Source organism: Ambystoma mexicanum, chromosome 6p, assembly GCF_040938575.1.
Source record: "Ambystoma mexicanum isolate Mex_15411 chromosome 6p, UKY_AmexF1_1, whole genome shotgun sequence".
NCBI classification, from domain to species: domain Eukaryota; kingdom Metazoa; phylum Chordata; class Amphibia; order Caudata; family Ambystomatidae; genus Ambystoma; species Ambystoma mexicanum.
Window position 1 is genome coordinate 355,446,749 of NC_090935.1, and position 20,011 is coordinate 355,466,759.

General features: G+C 44.1%; 1 protein-coding gene across 1 annotated transcript in view; it reads left to right on the forward strand.

Annotated features, from left to right (window-relative positions):
* The window catches only part of LOC138511445 (zinc finger protein 845-like), a 59,535-nt gene extending 41,789 nt beyond the window's left edge, over nt 1-17,746 (forward strand). Inside the window, exon 2 of the mRNA XM_069627124.1 lies at nt 12,770-17,746. Within this exon, the coding sequence (XP_069483225.1) occupies nt 13,003-14,901 (1,899 nt within the window). The 5' untranslated portion in view covers nt 12,770-13,002 and the 3' untranslated portion in view covers nt 14,902-17,746. The remainder of the gene's footprint in view (nt 1-12,769) is intronic.
* Nucleotides 17,747-20,011: the final 2,265 nt, after the last annotated feature.

A 20,011-nucleotide genomic window follows, 5' to 3' on the forward strand; every position in this document is an offset into this window, starting at 1 on the left:
CAGTTAACTCGGAGCCATCAGCTTTTCTTCAAGCAACGTCTGACTCCCAGCACCAGCCTCTGTCAGAGCCATCAGCGGTCTTCCCACGCAGCGTCCGACTTCCATCCCAGCTTCCCTGCTACTCAGGTGGACTCTCATAATACCTGTAATACCCACCTTCACGCAAGTTTAGTTTGGAACAAGTGCTGTGCTATTCTACCTAACCTGACAACTGCCATACCACATTTACTTTGTAGTAGAATCCTACTTCCTGGTTAGACTGGGTTTATTTAATGTTTACTGTGAGAGCAGTATACTTCTCGCAATCCAAAACGGAGTATTCCTCAAAAAGAGCATGTAATTTCCTATACCTGGAGCAATATCCACCTCATTCCACCTTCTGGATTTTCCATGGAGAGTTGTGCATTGGACTAATGGACGCTATCCTGTATGCACCAACCCGACTCTAGTGTGGTACTCGTTCCGCTCTGGTTAGATTCCTCTACTAACTTCCTTCCTTGTCGTTGTTCTTTTGGATTACTTGCTGACTTCCTGGAATCTATTTGTGGCTGTCCTAATCAACAGGTTAGTGTACACTAGATAGACGCTTATTGCCAGTCAAGTCTTGGTTCAGGTCCTAATGTAATCCCTTTTGTATCAACAGCCTGGTGATATAGTTCCATACACGCCCTTTCCACCAATAGCTCTCTTTGACTGTCGATTTTAAGTCAGAGAGTGATACTAGTTGGAAGGTTCCCCTTGACAACGTCGTTCCCCTTGAGATCCAGGGACCTCGGAACGTCTCGAGTGTATCCTTTTTTGGTTACCTATCTGTATCCTTTGATTGGCGTTTTACTATTGTATTCTGAATCATAACATCCTTTTTGCCGCATTCGAACCTGCAAGCGAAGTGGACTGAAATAACAAAGTTTGGGTACGCTTGCGTTTGGGGACCTGTGAGTACTCATACCCCAACCTGTGGTCCCTAGCGCAAGGGCCCATTTAAAAGCACGAATGGCCCCTGGGGGTCCCTCTACATTCCACTGCTATTGCGAAATAGCGACTCCATCCCGAACTCTCGAACTGCCTCTGCCTTCAAGTGGAGGTCCTTCTTGAATAGTGGGAATTTGTTCTGCATCGCCTAATCCGCCTTCCCAAGCTGCTAAAGACCCCTGAAGAGACCCTATTCTGCCCATTGGAACAAGCGTGTGTGCTGGCATTGCATGTACTAATGAGCACAAGGCTCCTCTCTTCTTAGGGCTTGGACTGCCTCTTAGTTAGGTGTATTGTCGATGTCCAATTGGGCCTATAGACTATCTGCACTGCCTGTTTCCTTCCCCTCTAGGTTGTCGACCCCAATTGTTTTGTGTATATATATATATTGTATTGATTGTGATGTGTTGGTTTACTTAGTGTTACTGTAATTATTTTGCTATGGTCTGTGTTACAAAGGCCTTCTAATGTGTCTATAGTTTTGATATAACACCTGTCTGGAGTAATTTGTAAGTGTCCTTGCTCTGTGTGCTCATTGAGGTCTTTCAGTCACCCTCAACCCTCCTGAGACTTAGTCTTGACCGCCAGTCATAGCTACCTTGATTGGTCTGGCTTGTCCAGAGGCTACCCTGTTCCAAAGTAGGCTGGCCTTTTGAGCATCTGCCCACCAGGTCAGAGTTCAGAAAGCCATCTTAACAAGTGGCATAACGGAAACCACAGTGTCGACATGGTACAATGACATCATCACGCTCCGGCATTAAATGTCAATTACGTTGCAAAGAAAGCAGCCATTTTCGGTCCAGAGCGTGGGTGCTCTGAGATCGCAGAATGGCTTTCTCATCACAGAATGGAGGTCAGACCCACTCATGTTCTGTCCATTATGTGTTACTACTTTTAATCTAGAGTAAACCTAACGGGATGCATCCCAAATTGATATTTTATTCTTGATTTCAGATGTGTTCCCTTGTGCACCCATTGGCTATAACAGGCGTAATCATTGTGGAATTACAGTGCCTGAGCTTTGCTCTCTCCTCAGGTGATATCCAGGAGAGATTTCTACCAGATAGTTTGATTTCTTCTTCATAACATTTTGTGTATTTAAAATACTTTGACCCATAATGCAAGAGTCACTGACAATTTGCACTCAACCATATTTTATGGTTCTTTTAAAATAGGTCACATACTGTCACTACAGAGTCCACGATCCTGACACACTGTAGGTGAGCGACCATATACATATACACTTATTAATGGAACTGAATTACTCGCTAAAAAAGATGACTTGTGTTTGATCCCAGCTATTGATATACTTTTTGCAGATCTATAGGCAGGTCCACTAGTTAACGTCTATATGCTGGATCTCCAGTGAATGGTCCTGTAATCCAAGCGCAATTAAGGTCTTCCTCCGTTTTACAGGTAGGCACCTAAAGTGATTTTTTTAAACTAGAATTGTTTGATACATACTTTCATTTGAGTGATTAGAGATATACATCATCTTCTGTGTAATCCCACTATTAGGTGGTGAGATCCATTGAGAACATTAAGGAACAGATCATTTATGCCGTCAGAGAAGATATTTTATGGACATTATTCCCCGTGAAGTCAGCCAGGTGATTGGCAGCTGAGCATGAGCGAGACCAGCTAATAAGTTCCTGTATAGAAAGCATGAAGTCATGTTGGTCAGACGTTCCTGTATAGAAAGCATGTAGTCATGTTTGACACACGTCCCGGTGTAGAAAGCATGTAGTCGTGTTTGTCACACGTTCCTGTATAGAAAGCACGTAGTCGTGTTTGCCAGACATTCCTGTATAGAAAGCATGTAGTCGTGTTTGTCACACGTTCCTGTATAGAAAGCATGTAGTCGTGTTTGCCAGATGTTCCTGTATAGAAAGCATGTAGTCGTGTTTGCCAGATGTTCCTGTATAGAAAGCATGTAGTCGTGTTTCAGACATTCCTGTGTAGAAATCATGTAGTCGTGTTTGCCAGACGTTCCTGTATAAAAAGCATGTAGTCGTGTTTGTCAGACGTTTCTGTGTAGAAAGCATGTAGTCATGTTTGTCAGACGTTCCTGTATAGAAAGCATGTAGTCGTGTTTGCCAGACGTTCCTGTATAGAAAGCATGTAGTCGTGTTTGCCAGACGTTCCTGTGTAGAAAGCATGTAGTCATGTTAGAAAGCATGTAGTCATGTTTGCCACACATACCTGTATAGAAAGCATGTAGTCGTGTTTGCCAGACGTTCCTGTGTAGAAAGCATGTAGTCATGTTTGTCACACGTACCTGTGTAGAAAGCATGTAGTCATGTTTGCCAGACGTTCCTGTATAGGAAGCATGTCGACGTGTTTGTCAGACGTTCCTGTATAGAAAGCATGTAGTCGTGTTTGTCACACGTTCCTGTATAGAAATCATGGTCATGTTTGCCAGACGTTCCTGTATAGAAAGCATGTAGTCGTGGTTGTCAGACATTCCTGTATGGAAAGCATGTAGTCGTGTTATTCACACGTTCCTGTATAGAAAGCATGTAGTCGTGTTATTCACACGTTCCTGTATAGAAAGCATGTAGTTGTGTTTGCCAGACGTTCCTGTATAGAAAGCATGTAGTCATGTTAGAAAGCATGTAGTCATGTTTGTCACACGTACCTGTATAGAAAGCATGTAGTCGTGTTTGCCAGACGTTCCTGTATAGAAAGCATGTAGTCATGTTTGTCACACGTACCTGTATAGAAAGCATGTAGTCGTGTTTGTCACACGTTCCTGTATAGAAAGCATGGTCATGTTTGTCACACGTTCCTGTATAGAAAACATGTAGTCGTGTTTGCCAGACGTTCCTCTATAGAAAGCATGTAGTCGTGTTTGCCAGACGTTCCTGTATAGAAAGCATGTAGTCGTGTTATTCACACGTTCCTGTATAGAAAGCATGTAGTCGTGTTTGCCAGACGTTCCTGTATAGAAAGCATGTAGTCGTGTTATTCACACGTTCCTGTATAGAAAGCATGTAGTCGTGTTTGTCAGACATTCCTGTGTAGAAATCATGTAGTCGTGTTTGCCAGACGTTCCTGTATAAAAAGCATGTAGTCGTGTTTGTCAGACGTTTCTGTGTAGAAAGCATGTAGTCATGTTTGCCAGACGTTCCTGTATAGAAAGCATGTAGTCGTGTTTGTCAGACATTCCTGTGTAGAAATCATGTAGTCGTGTTTGCCAGACGTTCCTGTATAAAAAGCATGTAGTCGTGTTTGTCAGACGTTTCTGTGTAGAAAGCATGGTCATGTTTGTCACACGTTCCTGTATAGAAAACATGTAGTCGTGTTTGCCAGACGTTCCTCTATAGAAAGCATGTAGTCGTGTTTGCCAGACGTTCCTGTATAGAAAGCATGTAGTCGTGTTTGCCAGACGTTCCTTTATAGAAAGCATGTAGTCGTGTTTGCCAGACGTTCCTGTATAGAAAGCATGTAGTCGTGTTTGTCAGACATTCCTGTGTAGAAATCATGTAGTCGTGTTTGCCAGACGTTCCTGTATAAAAAGCATGTAGTCGTGTTTGTCAGACGTTTCTGTGTAGAAAGCATGTAGTCATGTTTGCCAGACGTTCCTGTATAGAAAGCATGTAGTCGTGTTTGTCAGACATTCCTGTGTAGAAATCATGTAGTCGTGTTTGCCAGACGTTCCTGTATAAAAAGCATGTAGTCGTGTTTGTCAGACGTTCCTGTATAGAAAGCATGTAGTCGTGTTATTCACACGTTCCTGTATAGAAAGCATGTAGTCGTGTTTGCCAGACGTTCCTGTATAGAAAGCATGTAGTCATGTTAGAAAGCATGTAGTCATGTTTGCCACACGTACCTGTATAGAAAGCATGTAGTCGTGTTTGCCAGACGTTCCTGTGTAGAAAGCATGTAGTCATGTTTGTCACACGTACCTGTATAGAAAGCATGTAGTCATGTTTGCCAGACGTTCCTGTATAGGAAGCATGTCGACGTGTTTGTCAGACGTTCCTGTATAGAAAGCATGTAGTCGTGTTTGTCACACGTTCCTGTATAGAAAGCATGGTCATGTTTGTCACACGTTCCTGTATAGAAAACATGTAGTCGTGTTTGCCAGACGTTCCTCTATAGAAAGCATGTAGTCGTGTTTGCCAGACGTTCCTGTATAGAAAGCATGTAGTCGTGTTATTCACACGTTCCTGTATAGAAAGCATGTAGTCGTGTTTGCCAGACGTTCCTGTATAGAAAGCATGTAGTCGTGTTATTCACACGTTCCTGTATAGAAAGCATGTAGTCGTTATTCACACGTACCTGTATAGAAAGCATGTAGTTGTGTTTGTCACACATACCTGTATAGAAAGCATGTAGTCGTGTTATTCACACGTTCCTGTATAGAAAGCATGTAGTCGTGTTATTCACACGTTCCTGTATAGAAAGCATGTAGTCGTGTTATTCACACATTCCTGTATAGAAAGCATGTAGTCCTGCTTGTCAGACGTTCCTGTATAGGAAGCATGTAGTTGTGTTATTCACACGCTCCTGTATAGAAAGCATGTAGTCGTGTTTGCCACACGTTCCTGTATAGAAAGCATGTAGTCGTGTTATTCACACGTTCCTGTATAGGAAGCATGTAGTCGTGTTTGTCACACGTTCCTGTATAGAAAGCATGTAGTCGTGCTTGTCAGATGTTCCTGTATAGAAAGCATGTAGTCGTGTTATTCACACGTTCCTGTATAGAAAGCATGTAGTCGTGTTTGCCAGACGTTCCTGTATAGAAAGCATGTAGTCATGTTTGCCAGACGTTCCTGTATAGAAAGCATGTAGTCGTGTTATTCACACGTTCCTGTATAGAAAGCATGTAGTTGTGTTATTCACACGTACCTGTATAGAAAGCATGTAGTCGTGTTTGTCACACGTACCTGTATAGAAAGCATGTAGTCGTTTTATTCACACGTTCCTGTATAGAAAGCATGTAGTCGTGTTTGCCAGACGTTCCTGTATAGAAAGCATGTAGTCATGCTTGTCACACGTTCCTGTATAGAAAGCATGGTCATGTTTGTCACACGTTCCTGTGTAGAAAGCATGTAGTCGTGTTTGCCAGACGTTTCTGTGTAGAAAGCATGTAGTCATGTTTGCCAGACGTTCCTGTGTAGAAAGCATGTAGTCATGTTTGCCAGACGTTCCTGTATAGAAAGCATGTAGTCGTGTTTGTCAGACGTTCCTGTATAGAAAGCATGTAGTCGTGTTTGTCAGACGTTCCTGTATAGAAAGCATGTAGTCGTGTTATTCACACGTTCCTGTATAGAAAGCATGTAGTCGTGTTTGCCAGACGTTCCTGTGTAGAAAGCATGTAGTCATGTTTGTCACACGTACCTGTATAGAAAGCATGTAGTCATGTTTGCCAGACGTTCCTGTATAGGAAGCATGTCGACGTGTTTGTCAGACGTTCCTGTGTAGAAAGCATGTAGTCATGTTTGTCACACGTTCCTGTATAGAAATCATGGTCATGTTTGCCAGACGTTCCTGTATAGAAAGCATGTAGTAGTGGTTGTCAGACATTCCTGTATGGAAAGCATGTAGTCATGTTTGTCAGATGTTCCTGTATAGAAAGCATGTAGTCGTGTTATTCACACGTTCCTGTATAGAAAGCATGTAGTCATGTTTGCCAGACGTTCCTGTATAGAAAGCATGTAGTCATGTTTGTCACACGTACCTGTATAGAAAGCATGTAGTCGTGTTTGCCACACGTTCCTGTATAGGAAGCATGTAGTCGTGTTTGTCAGACGTTCCTGTATAGAAAGCATGTAGTCGTGTTTGTCACACGTTCCTGTATAGAAAGCATGGTCATGTTTGTCACACGTTCCTGTATAGAAAGCATGTAGTCGTGTTTGCCAGACGTTCCTGTATAGAAAGTATGTAGTCGTGTTTGTCACACGTTCCTGTATAGAAAGCATGTAGTCATGTTTGTCAAACGTTCCTGTATAGAAAGCATGTAGTCATGTTTGCCAGACGTTCCTGTATAGAAAACATGTAGTCGTGTTTGCCAGACGTTCCTCTATAGAAAGCATGTAGTCGTGTTTGCCAGACGTTCCTGTATAGAAAGCATGTAGTCGTGTTATTCACACGTTCCTGTATAGAAAGCATGTAGTCGTGTTTGCCAGACGTACCTGTATAGAAAGCATGTAGTCGTTATTCACATGTTCCTGTATAGAAAGCATGTAGTTGTGTTTGTCACACATACCTGTATAGAAAGCATGTAGTCGTGTTATTCACACATTCCTGTATAGAAAGCATGTAGTCGTGTTTGCCACACGTTCCTGTATAGAAAGCATGTAGTCGTGTTATTCACACGTTCCTTTATAGGAAGCATGTAGTCGTGTTTGCTAGACGTTCCTGTATAGGAAGCATGTAGTCGTGTTATTCACACGCTCCTGTATAGAAAGCATGTAGTCGTGTTTGCCACACGTTCCTGTATAGAAAGCATGTAGTCGTGTTATTCACACGTTCCTGTATAGGAAGCATGTAGTCGTGTTTGCTAGACGTTCCTGTATAGAAAGCATGTAGTCGTGTTTGTCACACGTTCCTGTATAGAAAGCATGTAGTCGTGCTTGTCAGATGTTCCTGTATAGAAAGCATGTAGTCGTGTTATTCACACGTTCCTGTATAGAAAGCATGTAGTCGTGTTTGCCAGACGTTCCTGTATAGAAAGCATGTAGTCGTGTTTGCCAGACGTTCCTGTATAGAAAGCATGTAGTTGTGTTTGCCAGACGTTCCTGTATAGAAAGCATGTAGTCGTGTTATTCACACGTTCCTGTATAGAAAGCATGTAGTTGTGTTATTCACACGTACCTGTATAGAAAGCATGTAGTCGTGTTTGTCACACGTACCTGTATAGAAAGCATGTAGTCGTTTTATTCACACGTTCCTGTATAGAAAGCATGTAGTCGTGTTTGCCAGACGTTCCTGTATAGAAAGCATGTAGTCATGCTTGTCACACGTTCCTGTATAGAAAGCATGTAGTCGTGTTTGTCACACGTTCCTGTATAGAAAGCATGGTCATGTTTGTCACACGTTCCTGTATAGAAAGCATGTAGTCGTGTTTGCCAGACGTTCCTGTATAGAAAGTATGTAGTCGTGTTTGTCACACGTTCCTGTATAGAAAGCATGTAGTCATGTTTGTCAAACGTTCCTGTATAGAAAGCATGTAGTCATGTTTGCCAGACGTTCCTGTATAGAAAACATGTAGTCGTGTTTGCCAGACGTTCCTCTATAGAAAGCATGTAGTCGTGTTTGCCAGACGTTCCTGTATAGAAAGCATGTAGTCGTGTTATTCACACGTTCCTGTAGAGAAAGCATGTAGTCGTGTTTGCCAGACGTTCCTGTATAGAAAGCATGTAGTCGTGTTATTCACACGTTCCTGTATAGAAAGCATGTAGTCGTGTTATTCACACGTTCCTGTATAGAAAGCATGTAGTCGTGTTATTCACACGTACCTGTATAGAAAGCATGTAGTCGTTATTCACATGTTCCTGTATAGAAAGCATGTAGTTGTGTTTGTCACACATACCTGTATAGAAAGCATGTAGTCATGTTATTCACACGTTCCTGTATAGAAAGCATGTAGTCGTGTTATTCACACATTCCTGTATAGAAAGCATGTAGTCGTGTTTGCCACACGTTCCTGTATAGAAAGCATGTAGTCGTGTTATTCACACGTTCCTTTATAGGAAGCATGTAGTCGTGTTTGCTAGACGTTCCTGTATAGGAAGCATGTAGTCGTGTTATTCACACGCTCCTGTATAGAAAGCATGTAGTCGTGTTTGCCACACGTTCCTGTATAGAAAGCATGTAGTCGTGTTATTCACACGTTCCTGTATAGGAAGCATGTAGTCGTGTTTGCTAGACGTTCCTGTATAGAAAGCATGTAGTCGTGTTTGTCACACGTTCCTGTATAGAAAGCATGTAGTCGTGCTTGTCAGATGTTCCTGTATAGAAAGCATGTAGTCGTGTTATTCACACGTTCCTGTATAGAAAGCATGTAGTCGTGTTTGCCAGACGTTCCTGTATAGAAAGCATGTAGTCGTGTTTGCCAGACGTTCCTCTATAGAAAGCATGTAGTCGTGTTTGCCAGACGTTCCTGTATAGAAAGCATGTAGTCGTGTTATTCACACGTTCCTGTATAGAAAGCATGTAGTCGTGTTTGCCAGACGTTCCTGTATAGAAAGCATGTAGTCGTGTTATTCACACGCTCCTGTATAGAAAGCATGTAGTCGTGTTTGCCACACGTTCCTGTATAGAAAGCATGTAGTCGTGTTATTCACACGTTCCTGTATAGGAAGCATGTAGTCGTGTTTGCTAGACGTTCCTGTATAGAAAGCATGTAGTCGTGTTTGTCACACGTTCCTGTATAGAAAGCATGTAGTCGTGCTTGTCAGATGTTCCTGTATAGAAAGCATGTAGTCGTGTTATTCACACGTTCCTGTATAGAAAGCATGTAGTCGTGTTTGCCAGACGTTCCTGTATAGAAAGCATGTAGTCGTGTTTGCCAGACGTTCCTGTATAGAAAGCATGTAGTTGTGTTTGCCAGACGTTCCTGTATAGAAAGCATGTAGTCGTGTTATTCACACGTTCCTGTATAGAAAGCATGTAGTTGTGTTATTCACACGTACCTGTATAGAAAGCATGTAGTCGTGTTTGTCACACGTACCTGTATAGAAAGCATGTAGTCGTTTTATTCACACGTTCCTGTATAGAAAGCATGTAGTCGTGTTTGCCAGACGTTCCTGTATAGAAAGCATGTAGTCATGCTTGTCACACGTTCCTGTATAGAAAGCATGGTCATGTTTGTCACACGTTCCTGTATAGAAAGCATGTAGTCGTGTTTGTCACACGTTCCTGTATAGAAGGCATGTAGTTGTGTTTGTCAGACGTTCCTGTATAGAAAGCATGTAGTCGTGTTTGTCACACATTCCTGTATAGAAAGCATGGTCATGTTTGTCACACGTTCCTGTATAGAAAGCATGTAGTCGTGTTTGTCACACATTCCTGTATAGAAAGCATGGTCATGTTTGTCACACGTTCCTGTATAGAAAGCATGTAGTCGTGTTTGCCAGACGTTCCTGTATAGAAAGTATGTAGTCGTTTTTGTCACACGTTCCTGTATAGAAAGCATGTAGTCATGTTTGTCAAACGTTCCTGTATAGAAAGCATGTAGTCATGTTTGCCAGAAGTTCCTGTATAGAAAGCATGTAGTCGTGTTTGTCACACGTTCCTGTATAGAAAGCATGTAGTCATGTTTGCCAGACGTTCCTGTATAGAAAGCATGTAGTCGTGTTTGTCACACGTACCTGTATAGAAAGCATGTAGTTGTTTGTCACACGTACCTGTATAGAAAGCATGTAGTTGTGTTTGTCACACGTTCCTGTATAGAAAGCATGTAGTCGTGTTTGCCAGACGTTCCTGTATAGAAAGCATGTAGTCGTGTTTGCCAGACGTTCCTGTATAGAAAGCATGTAGTTGTGTTTGCCAGATGTTCCTGTATAGAAAGCATGTAGTCGTGTTTGTCACACGTTCCTGTATAGGAAGCATGTAGTCGTGTTATTCACACGTTCCTGTATAGAAAGCATGTAGTCGTGTTTGCCAGACGTTCCTGTATAGAAAGCATGTAGTCGTGTTTGCCAGACGGTCCGGTATAGAAAGCATGTAGTCGTGTTATTCACATGTTCCTGTATAGAAAGCATGTAGTCGTGTTATTCACACGTTCCTGTATAGAAAGCATGTAGTCGTGTTATTCACACGTACCTGTATAGAAAGCATGTAGTCGTGTTTGCCAGCCGTTCCTGTATAGAAAGCATGTAGTCGTGTTTGTCACACGTTCCTGTGTAGAAAGCATGTAGTTGTGCTTGTCAGACGTTCCTGTATAGAAAGCATGTAGTCGTGTTTGTCACACGTTCCTGTGTAGAAAGCATGTAGTTGTGCTTGTCGGACGTTCCTGTATAGAAAGCATGTAGTCGTGTTTGCCAGATGTTCCTGTATAGAAAGCATGTAGTCGTGTTTGTCAGACGTTCCTGTATAGAAAGCATGTAGTCAAGTTTGCCAGACGTTCCTGTATAGGAAGCATGTAGTCGTGTTTGCCAGACGTTCCTGTATAGAAAGCATGTAGTCGTGTTTGTCAGACGTTCCTGTATAGAAAGCATGTAGTCGTGTTTGTCACACGTTCCTGTGTAGAAAGCATGTAGTTGTGCTTGTCAGACGTTCCTGTATAGAAAGCATGTAGTCGTGTTTGTCACACGTTCCTGTATAGGAAGCATGTAGTCGTGTTTGCCAGATGTTCCTGTATAGAAAGCATGTAGTCGTGTTTGTCAGACGTTCCTGTATAGAAAGCATGTAGTCGTGTTTGTCACACGTTCCTGTATAGAAAGCATGTAGTCGTGCATGTCAGACATTCCTGCATAGGAAGCATGTAGTCGTGTTATTCACACGTTCCTGTATAGAAAGCATGTAGTCGTGTTTGCCAGACGTTCCTGTATGGAAAGCATGTAGTCGTGTTTGCCAGACGTTTGAAGACATGCCCATTTCCTCAAAGACATTTGCTCCAGATGAAGGGTTGAGCTCATTATATTATTTGTTGATGTCTATTAAAATACAAATATAAATGGATACTCTGTTATTTGCACTTTAAATGTAAATGTATCTTATGAAACAGTCACAATGTATTGATTAGCAGACCAGCTGTTAACTGACACAGCTCAGTATTTATGTTGTGCTGGGGACAGGAGTGTCCAGCACTTGATGACACTCCTTATCTGTTTGTTATAGCAGCAGCTTCTTGTGCCAGAGCTGCAGTTCTCTCCCCGCACCCTAATTCAACTGAGTCATAAACCTACTCCACAAAGCGTCACAGGCAGAAGCAAAGTGGGATCTATTCCATGAGATATGCAATGTGGGTGCCTAGACTACACCCTCAATGTTCATCCATCACCAGGGGTCTAAGTTCCAGAGACTGGAGAGCATTACTTTGGGCCTGGGGTCCTTTGGGATGCACCAGCTTGAACACTTGGTATTGCACAAAAAACCCTAGGTTTTGCACCATTTAAGTGTCAGTGGGCCTCATCATGAGTTTGCTGGTCCGGAAACAAGGGTGCTGGTAAACTCACCGTCCCCCTTCTTTCTAGACCGGCAAACTACGTGTCTGCCTGCTGTGGCCGCTGTGACCGACATGTCTGACCCTGCCGGGTGCAGCAGCCACAGTAGCCAGACTCCTCACAGAAGTGCCGGCACCGTTAACAATGGTGCCGGCGATTCTGAGTCCCCCCTCCCATAGAATCCTATGAGACTCTATGGGAATGGGGACTATTTTACTGGCGCCTGACTTCCTGGGCCGCCGGACATGGAATCTCCAGGTGGCACCAAGAAGTCAGGCGCCGGACTCGTAATGAGGCCCAGTGTCTTTTTCTTTTAGATCTGAGAGTGAGATGATTTGGTTTTGTTAAACTTCATTGTACGTACTGGCACTAAGAAGGGGTACCATTACTTGCCGTAATTACTCCTTGTCCTAGAGTTTCTCTACATCCACCTCTCTTAACATGGAGAATGAATTGCTCCCGCCTTCGTATCATACAGAAAGTCCCATGAGAGTTAAGGAGTCTAATGCCTGAATGACAGTGGGGGGAAAAATGACAAAATCATTTTTGCAAGTAGACTGAATTGGTATGCACAGTGACGAGGAAGAGTGGGATTAGGAGAACATAAGAAATTAGAACATTATCCTGCAGACTATACAATGATTATGAATAATATATGAAACCTTTTCTTCTTTCAACAGAGAGCAGAGCCATAATTAAAATCAAACTCTGGAAATGAACATGAGAAATTGAGCTATGCAGAGGTATATGAGAGGTACCACAGAAGCATAATTTCACGAAGCCTATAACGACATTCCCACCCTCACAGGAGAGCCCAGTGACCTGCACATCGACTAGGATTCATACAAACAAGAAGGCATTGGTCTGCTGCTTCAGTCACAGGCTCAGTCAAATCACGCATTTGAAATTTCACATGGCTGAGAAACGGTACAAGTGTACAGAGTGTGCGAAAACCTTCACCCACAGATCAAACATGTACAACCATCGGAAGACCCACACAGGGGAGAAGCCACATGAGTGCACAGAGTGCAAGAAAAGCTTCACTTTCCCTGCATCTCTGAGAAGACATCAGAGGGTCCATACTGGAGAGAAGCCATACAAGTGCACCGAGTGTAGGAGAAGCTTCAGTCTCTGTAGTGCGTTGAATCTTCATGAGAGGACCCATACTGGGGTGAAGCCCTACCAGTGCACAGAGTGCAAGAAAAGCTTCAGTTTCTCCTCATCTCTGAAAAGTCATGAGAAGATGCATACTGGGGTGCAGCCTTTCCAGTGCACAGAGTGCAAGAAATGTTTCAGCCTACCTTCATCTCTGAGCTACCATCAGAGGATCCATACTGGGGTAAAGCCATACAAGTGCACAGAGTGCATGAAAAGCTTCACTGACTCTACATCTCTGAGAAGACATCAGAGGGTGCACACTGGGGAGAAGCCCTACCTGTGTACAGTGTGCAAGAACAGCTTCACTGACTCTTCATCTCTGGGAAAACATCAGATGGTCCATACTGGAGAGAAGCCCCATAAGTGTACAGAGTGTGAGAAACGCTTCAAACTCAAATCACACCTGTACCTGCATCGGAAGATACACACGGGGGAGAAGCCCTTTGAGTGCGCAGAGTGCAAGAAAAGCTTCAGTCTGCCTTCGTCTCTGAGATACCATCAGAGGATCCATACTGGGGAAAAGCCATACAAGTGCACTGAGTGTGGGAAAGGCTTCAGTCTATGTAGTACATTGAATCTTCATCAGAGGACCCATACTGGGGTGAAGCCCTACCAGTGCACAGAGTGCAAGAAAAGCTTCTGCAACTCCTCCGCTCTGAGAAGCCATGAGAAGATCCATACTGGGGTTCAGCCTTTCCAGTGCACAGAGTGCAAAAAATGCTTTTCTCACAAAGCAAACTTGAACAAGCATGAGATGATCCACACTGGAGAGAGGCCCTATGAGTGCACAGAGTGCAAGAAACGCTTCACTGACCCTTCAACTCTGATAAAACATGAGAAGATCCATACTGGAGAGAAGCCCCACAAGTGCACAGAGTGCAAGAAAAGCTTCAGCAGCTGCAATAAATTGAATCTGCATAAGAGAAGCCATACTGGGGAGAAGCCCTACAAGTGTACAGAGTGCAAGAAAAGCTTCAGTCAATACACACATTTGAGAACACATCAGAGGATCCATACTGGGGAAAAGCCGTACAGTTGCCCAGAGTGCAAACAAAGCTTCAGTCAATCTACAGTTCTTAAACGCCATCTGAGGATCCATACAGGGGAGAAGCCGTACAAGTGCACAGAGTGCAAGAAAAGCTTCAGTCAACCCTCAGTTCTTAAACGCCACGAGAGGATCCATACTGGGGTGAAGCCCTATTCATGCACAGAGTGCAAAAAAAGCTTTCGTTTGAAAGGGGCCTTGATTACCCATCAGAGGATCCATACTGGGGAGAAGCCCTTCAAGTGCCCAGAGTGCGAGAAGTGCTTCACTCAGTCCTCGGCTCTGGTACTGCATCAAAGGATCCATACTGGAGAGAAGCCCTACAAGTGCTCTGAGTGCAAGAAAATATTCTATGGCATCGGAGCTCTGAAAATCCATCAGATGACACATACTGGGGAGAAGCCCTACAAATGCGCAGAGTGCATGAAAGCATTTGGTAAGTTTTGTCATCTGAAAATCCATCAGAGAATTCATACTGGAGAGAAGCCCTACAAGTGCACTCAGTGCAAGAAAAGCTTCAATGATCCCTCAGCACTGAGAGTCCATGAGAGGATCCATACTGGGGTGAAGCCCTACCAGTGCACAAGTGTGCAAGAACAAATTCAGTGACCCCTCAGAACTGCAAGTCCATCAGAGGGTCCACACTGAGCAAGAAAAGGGCCAGTCTTTCCTCAGCACTGATAGTCCATCAGAGGGTCCCTACAGGGGGCAAACCCTATAAGTGCACAGACTGCAAGAACAACTTATGTGATACCTCAGCACTGAGAAGCCATTAGGAGATCCATTCTTTAAAAAAAGGCTTTTGTGGGTCTTTAAAGACCCTAAAGTTCATGTGGCGCTGTTAAGCCTTTACCATAAATGGAATAAAAGAAATACATTCACAGCAATGAACATGACTTACGATGCATCAGGCAATTAAACTCTAACAGGCATTCAAATAAGGGAAATAGACGTGATCCTATATTGCACTGCGCTTCACACCCTCTGCAATACTGATTATAAATAAAGAATGAAGAGTAGATCTGGCAATACTTAAAACACCTCTGATTACAATGATTACAACCAAAGTACTGGGAAGCATTAATAAAATAAAACGAACAAACACCACCGTGACTGAGAATGACGTGATATTCTTTACATGTAAAGAGGAATGAAGATCTTTCAAGAAGCAGAACTAGTGAGATGATTCTACAGAGCATTCAGGAAAACAATAAAGTAACACTAAAACACCACAAGTTACCCCAAAAAAAATATTTTGCAAAAATATATATCAAGGCCCGATTTGAACATTCTACGCAATGTACCTGCCTGTGATTGGGGCAATAAGTGCAGCCATGACAGATGAAATAGTAATGAAGCAAATAACAAAAGTAATCCTAGAAAAGCTTAAAATGGCAAATCGCAAGAAACCCCATGTCTGATCTGTACCAAATTTCAGGATGAAGCAACTAATCCGGATGCATGAGGACTAACGGAATGCAGCAAATATCTCTGCCAGTGCTGGAAATCAACACCAGCGACGCTAGCAACAGGAGAAACATGCCTACTCCTCAAGAACCTCCGCCAGTGCTGCAAATTCAGATAGCCAGGCTAGCAACAGGACAAACAGTTCCCCTCCTTAAGAACCTCTGCCAGTGCTGCAAATCAACACCAGCTAGCCAAGCAACAGGAAGATGTCCACTACTCAATAATCTCTACAAGTGCTACAAATCAACACCAGCTAGGCTAGTAACAGGAACATCATTTCCACTCCTCAAGAACCTCTACCAGTGCTGCAAATCAACACCAGCCAGGCTAGCAACAGGAAGAACATTTCCACTCCTCAAGAACCTCTGCCAGTGCTGCAAATCATCACCAGCCAGGCTAGCAACAGGAAGAACATTTCCACTCCTCAAGAACCTCTACCAGTGCTGCAAATCAACACCAGCCAGGCTAGCAACAGGAAGAACATTTCCACTCCTCAAGAACCTCTGCCAGTGCGGCAAATCAATACCAGCCAGGCTAGCAACAGGAAGAACGTGTACACTCCCAAGAACCTCTACCAGTGCTGCAAATCAACACCAGCTAGCCAAGCAACAGGAAGATGTCCACTACTCAATAATCTCTACAAGTGCTACAAATCAACACCAACTAGGCTAGTAACAGGAACATCATTTCCACTCCTCAAGAACCTCTACCAGTGCTGCAAATCAACACCAGCCAGGCTAGCAACAGGAAGAACATTTCCACTCCTCAAGAACCTCTAGCAGTGCTGCAAAGCAACACCAGCTAGGCTAGCAACAGGAAGAACGCGTACACTCCTCAGGAACCTCTGCCAGTGCTGCAAATCAACACCAGCTAGGCTAGCAACAGGAAGAACGTGTACACTCCCAAGAACCTCTAGCAGTGCTGTAAATCAACACCAGCCAGGCTAGCAACAGGAAGAACATTTCCACTCCTCAAGAACCTCTACCAGTGCTGCAAATGAACACCAGCCAGGCTAGCAACAGGAAGAACATTTCCACTCCTCAAGAACCTCTGCCAGTGCTGCAAATCAACACCAGCCAGGCTAGCAACAGGAAGAGCATTTCCACTCCTCAAGAACCTCTACCAGTGCTGCAAATCAACACCAGCCAGGCTAGCAAAAGGAAGAACATTTCCACTCCTCAAGAACCTCTAGCAGTGCTGCAAATCAACACCAGCTAGGCTAGCAACAAGAAGAACATTTCCACCCAAGAACATACTGCTTACTCTACAAATTTCTACCAAATTACCTGCAAACTATATGCTAGATGTGGGTAAGGCACATGTTCATACAGCAGTGACAACTGTCTACCTGCTACCTATACACAGTACCATGGGATATATGTGGACAGGATATATACCCATATAGAATCCACACCTGTCTACCTGCAGCCTATACACTGTACCATGGTACATATGTGGGTGGGATACATGTCCATATTGAATCCACACCTGTCTACCTGCTACCTATACACAGTACCATGGGATATATGTGGGCAGGATATATACCCATATAGAATCCACACCTGTGTACCTGCAGCCTATATACTGTACCGTGGGATATATGATATGATAATGTATTTATATAGCACCTATACACAATGTGTTTCAAAGCACTTCAAGGCAAGGGAGGGAACAAGGGAAAATACAAACACATTCATACAGGCCATGAACAGGAAGGATGTGAAATTAACTATCGTACTCGGCCTGACGACATTTCAGATAGTGCAAGAGCTAAGACATAGATAAGGAAGGGAGGGGGAGAGTGGGAAGAAAATGGAAACAGACAGGCGAATACCGTATTAGGCCTGACGACATTTCTGATAGAGCCAGAGAAAAACAAAAGGTGAGGGAGAGTGGCGCAGAAAGGGAGGGGAGGAACAAAACAAGCGACTATCGTACTAGGCCTGACAACGTTTCAGATAGTGCTGGAGGGAGGGAGGGAGGGAGGGAGGGGAGGAGGGGGGCACAGTAAGGGGAGGGGGCGGAAACAGATGAGGTTGCTATTATACTAGGTCCAGGGACAATTCTGATAGAGTAAGTGAGTAGAAGAAAGTAAGGGGAGGAGGGGAGGAGATGGGAAAAGGGAGAGGGGAGGAGAGAATAGAGAGTAAGCAGGCAATAAGAGTAGAGAACCAAGATGTGAGAGCGAATACAACATGCAGAAGTCAGTAGTAGCACATAATGTTGCAAGCCAGGATACAAGATAAAGATGGGAACAGCATGAATCATGGTCACCGTGAGTACAAGATGCAAAGGAAGTCCAGCATGAGAGTTGAGAAAGGGTAACGCACCGTGAATCAATGAAGTCCATAAAAGTAAAATCCAGCATTGGCCACAAGACGGTGATGGTGAAACCAGAAAGTTGCAGGACAGACTCTTGTGTGTGGGAAGGGGGGGCTCAATGGAACAACACAGGGGGACCAGAGAGCGTGGGGATGACCTGTGGGGACAGAGGGTGTAAACACATGTTGGTGCATGCTTACCTGCTGTCTTAACAAGGGTTCGGGTCCTGGATCGCCCTGGTCCGAACAGGTCCAAACAGGAATTACCCTTTTCGTTGACTGCCCTTTGCTTTGGACGCCTGGGCGAGAGACACCCTTTATCTAAGAGTCAAGAGCAGGAAGGAAGAGGCAGGGCTAAGAAGGTGGGTAGTGCTTAGGCCAGGTGACCTGGATCCACTTGCACCTGCTCCCCAGCTGCAAAGGAAAAGAAGCTGGAGGGCGCCGCCTTAAGTAGGAAAAACCTACCTGCTACCTAAACACTGTACCGTGGGACATATGTGGGTGGGATGCATGTCAATATAGAATCCACACCTGTCTACCTGCCACCTATTCACTGTACCTGGGATATATTTGGGTGGGTTGCATGTTCATATGTAATCTATACCTGCCTGCCTGCTCTCTATACTCTGCACCATGGGATAGATGTGGGCAGTATATAGACTCATATAGAAGCATCATGGCACTAGAACAGAGGGGCAACAGAGTAACATCTTGTGGAAACAAAGAACAGGCAACAATGAATTCTAGCCATCATGCAGGAAACATACAGTGCACATGTAAAGCACACACAGTGCACACGTAAAGCACATACAGTGAACATGTAAAGTAGGCTCTAAGTGTAGCCATATTTGTCAAATCTACCCTGGTGAAGTAATCATTGCGGGACATATACTCAGAGCTTTAAATAGAGCCTTTTTTAAATTCTTATTGAAAACAACATTTTAAATTATGTTTTATTTGATGGCCTGAAATGAAAACATTCAATCAGACTTTCTAATTACTAGTCATTTGTTAAGCAGTTTTAGCACCCTGGTGGGGGCGCCAGCCGATCAGGTGGCTAGGGACGTGGGCTGAAACCTACTATCTCACCCCACGTTCTAAGCCATTTGACGGCTGATTTCCCCTGCCGCTTTCTTCCCCACCCTCCATCCCTCTTTTTTAACACCTTCCAACCCCCCACTTAGCAGCAGCGGCCCTCGCCGCAGCAGCTCCTTCTCGGCTCCTGCTGGCCACCATGGAAAGATAAGAGGGGCTCCATACGGAGCCCAGCCTTCCCTTTCCTTGGCAAACATCTTGGGAAAGTATTTTACTTCATTCTACGGGACGCGCGCAGTGTCCCGTTGCACGAAGGAAAATACTTTGTTTTTTAGCACCCTGGGTTTCCACTTTGGCAACCCCGGTGCTAATAGCCTTAAGCCCCCGTTCCAAGGGCTGGAACGGGGGCGTAACGGCCCGGAGCTGGGGGCGATGCTGCCAGGCCGTTACCCGGAACGGGGATTAACTCCATAATAATATACAATACAAATATATACAATGGATGGGTAAACTATATGCACAGCCATTATGGACAGCTGAAATAACGGCTGCCATCAGACCAGACTCGGCAACAGTGAGTTAGCTTCACGGGCATCATGTCTAAGAAAGATCCTCGTCAGGAGAAGTGAAAAGGAGCCCCAAAGGAGCGAATAAACCAGAATCGACTTGAAGGAGAGCCGGGAATGTGCCACTCGCCCCATGGGGATTGGACAATCTGAAATTACTGATGGGGTACATATCACCTGACCATCCTCTGTCATGTGATGGGGGCCAAAAGAGCATGATGGGAAGGGAGCTGAACTAAGAGCTCTTACACCAATCCAGAAGCTGAGATAAAAGGAGAAAACTTACAAATGAAAACAGAGAAAGGGGATTATTACCGAGTCTCCCAACAA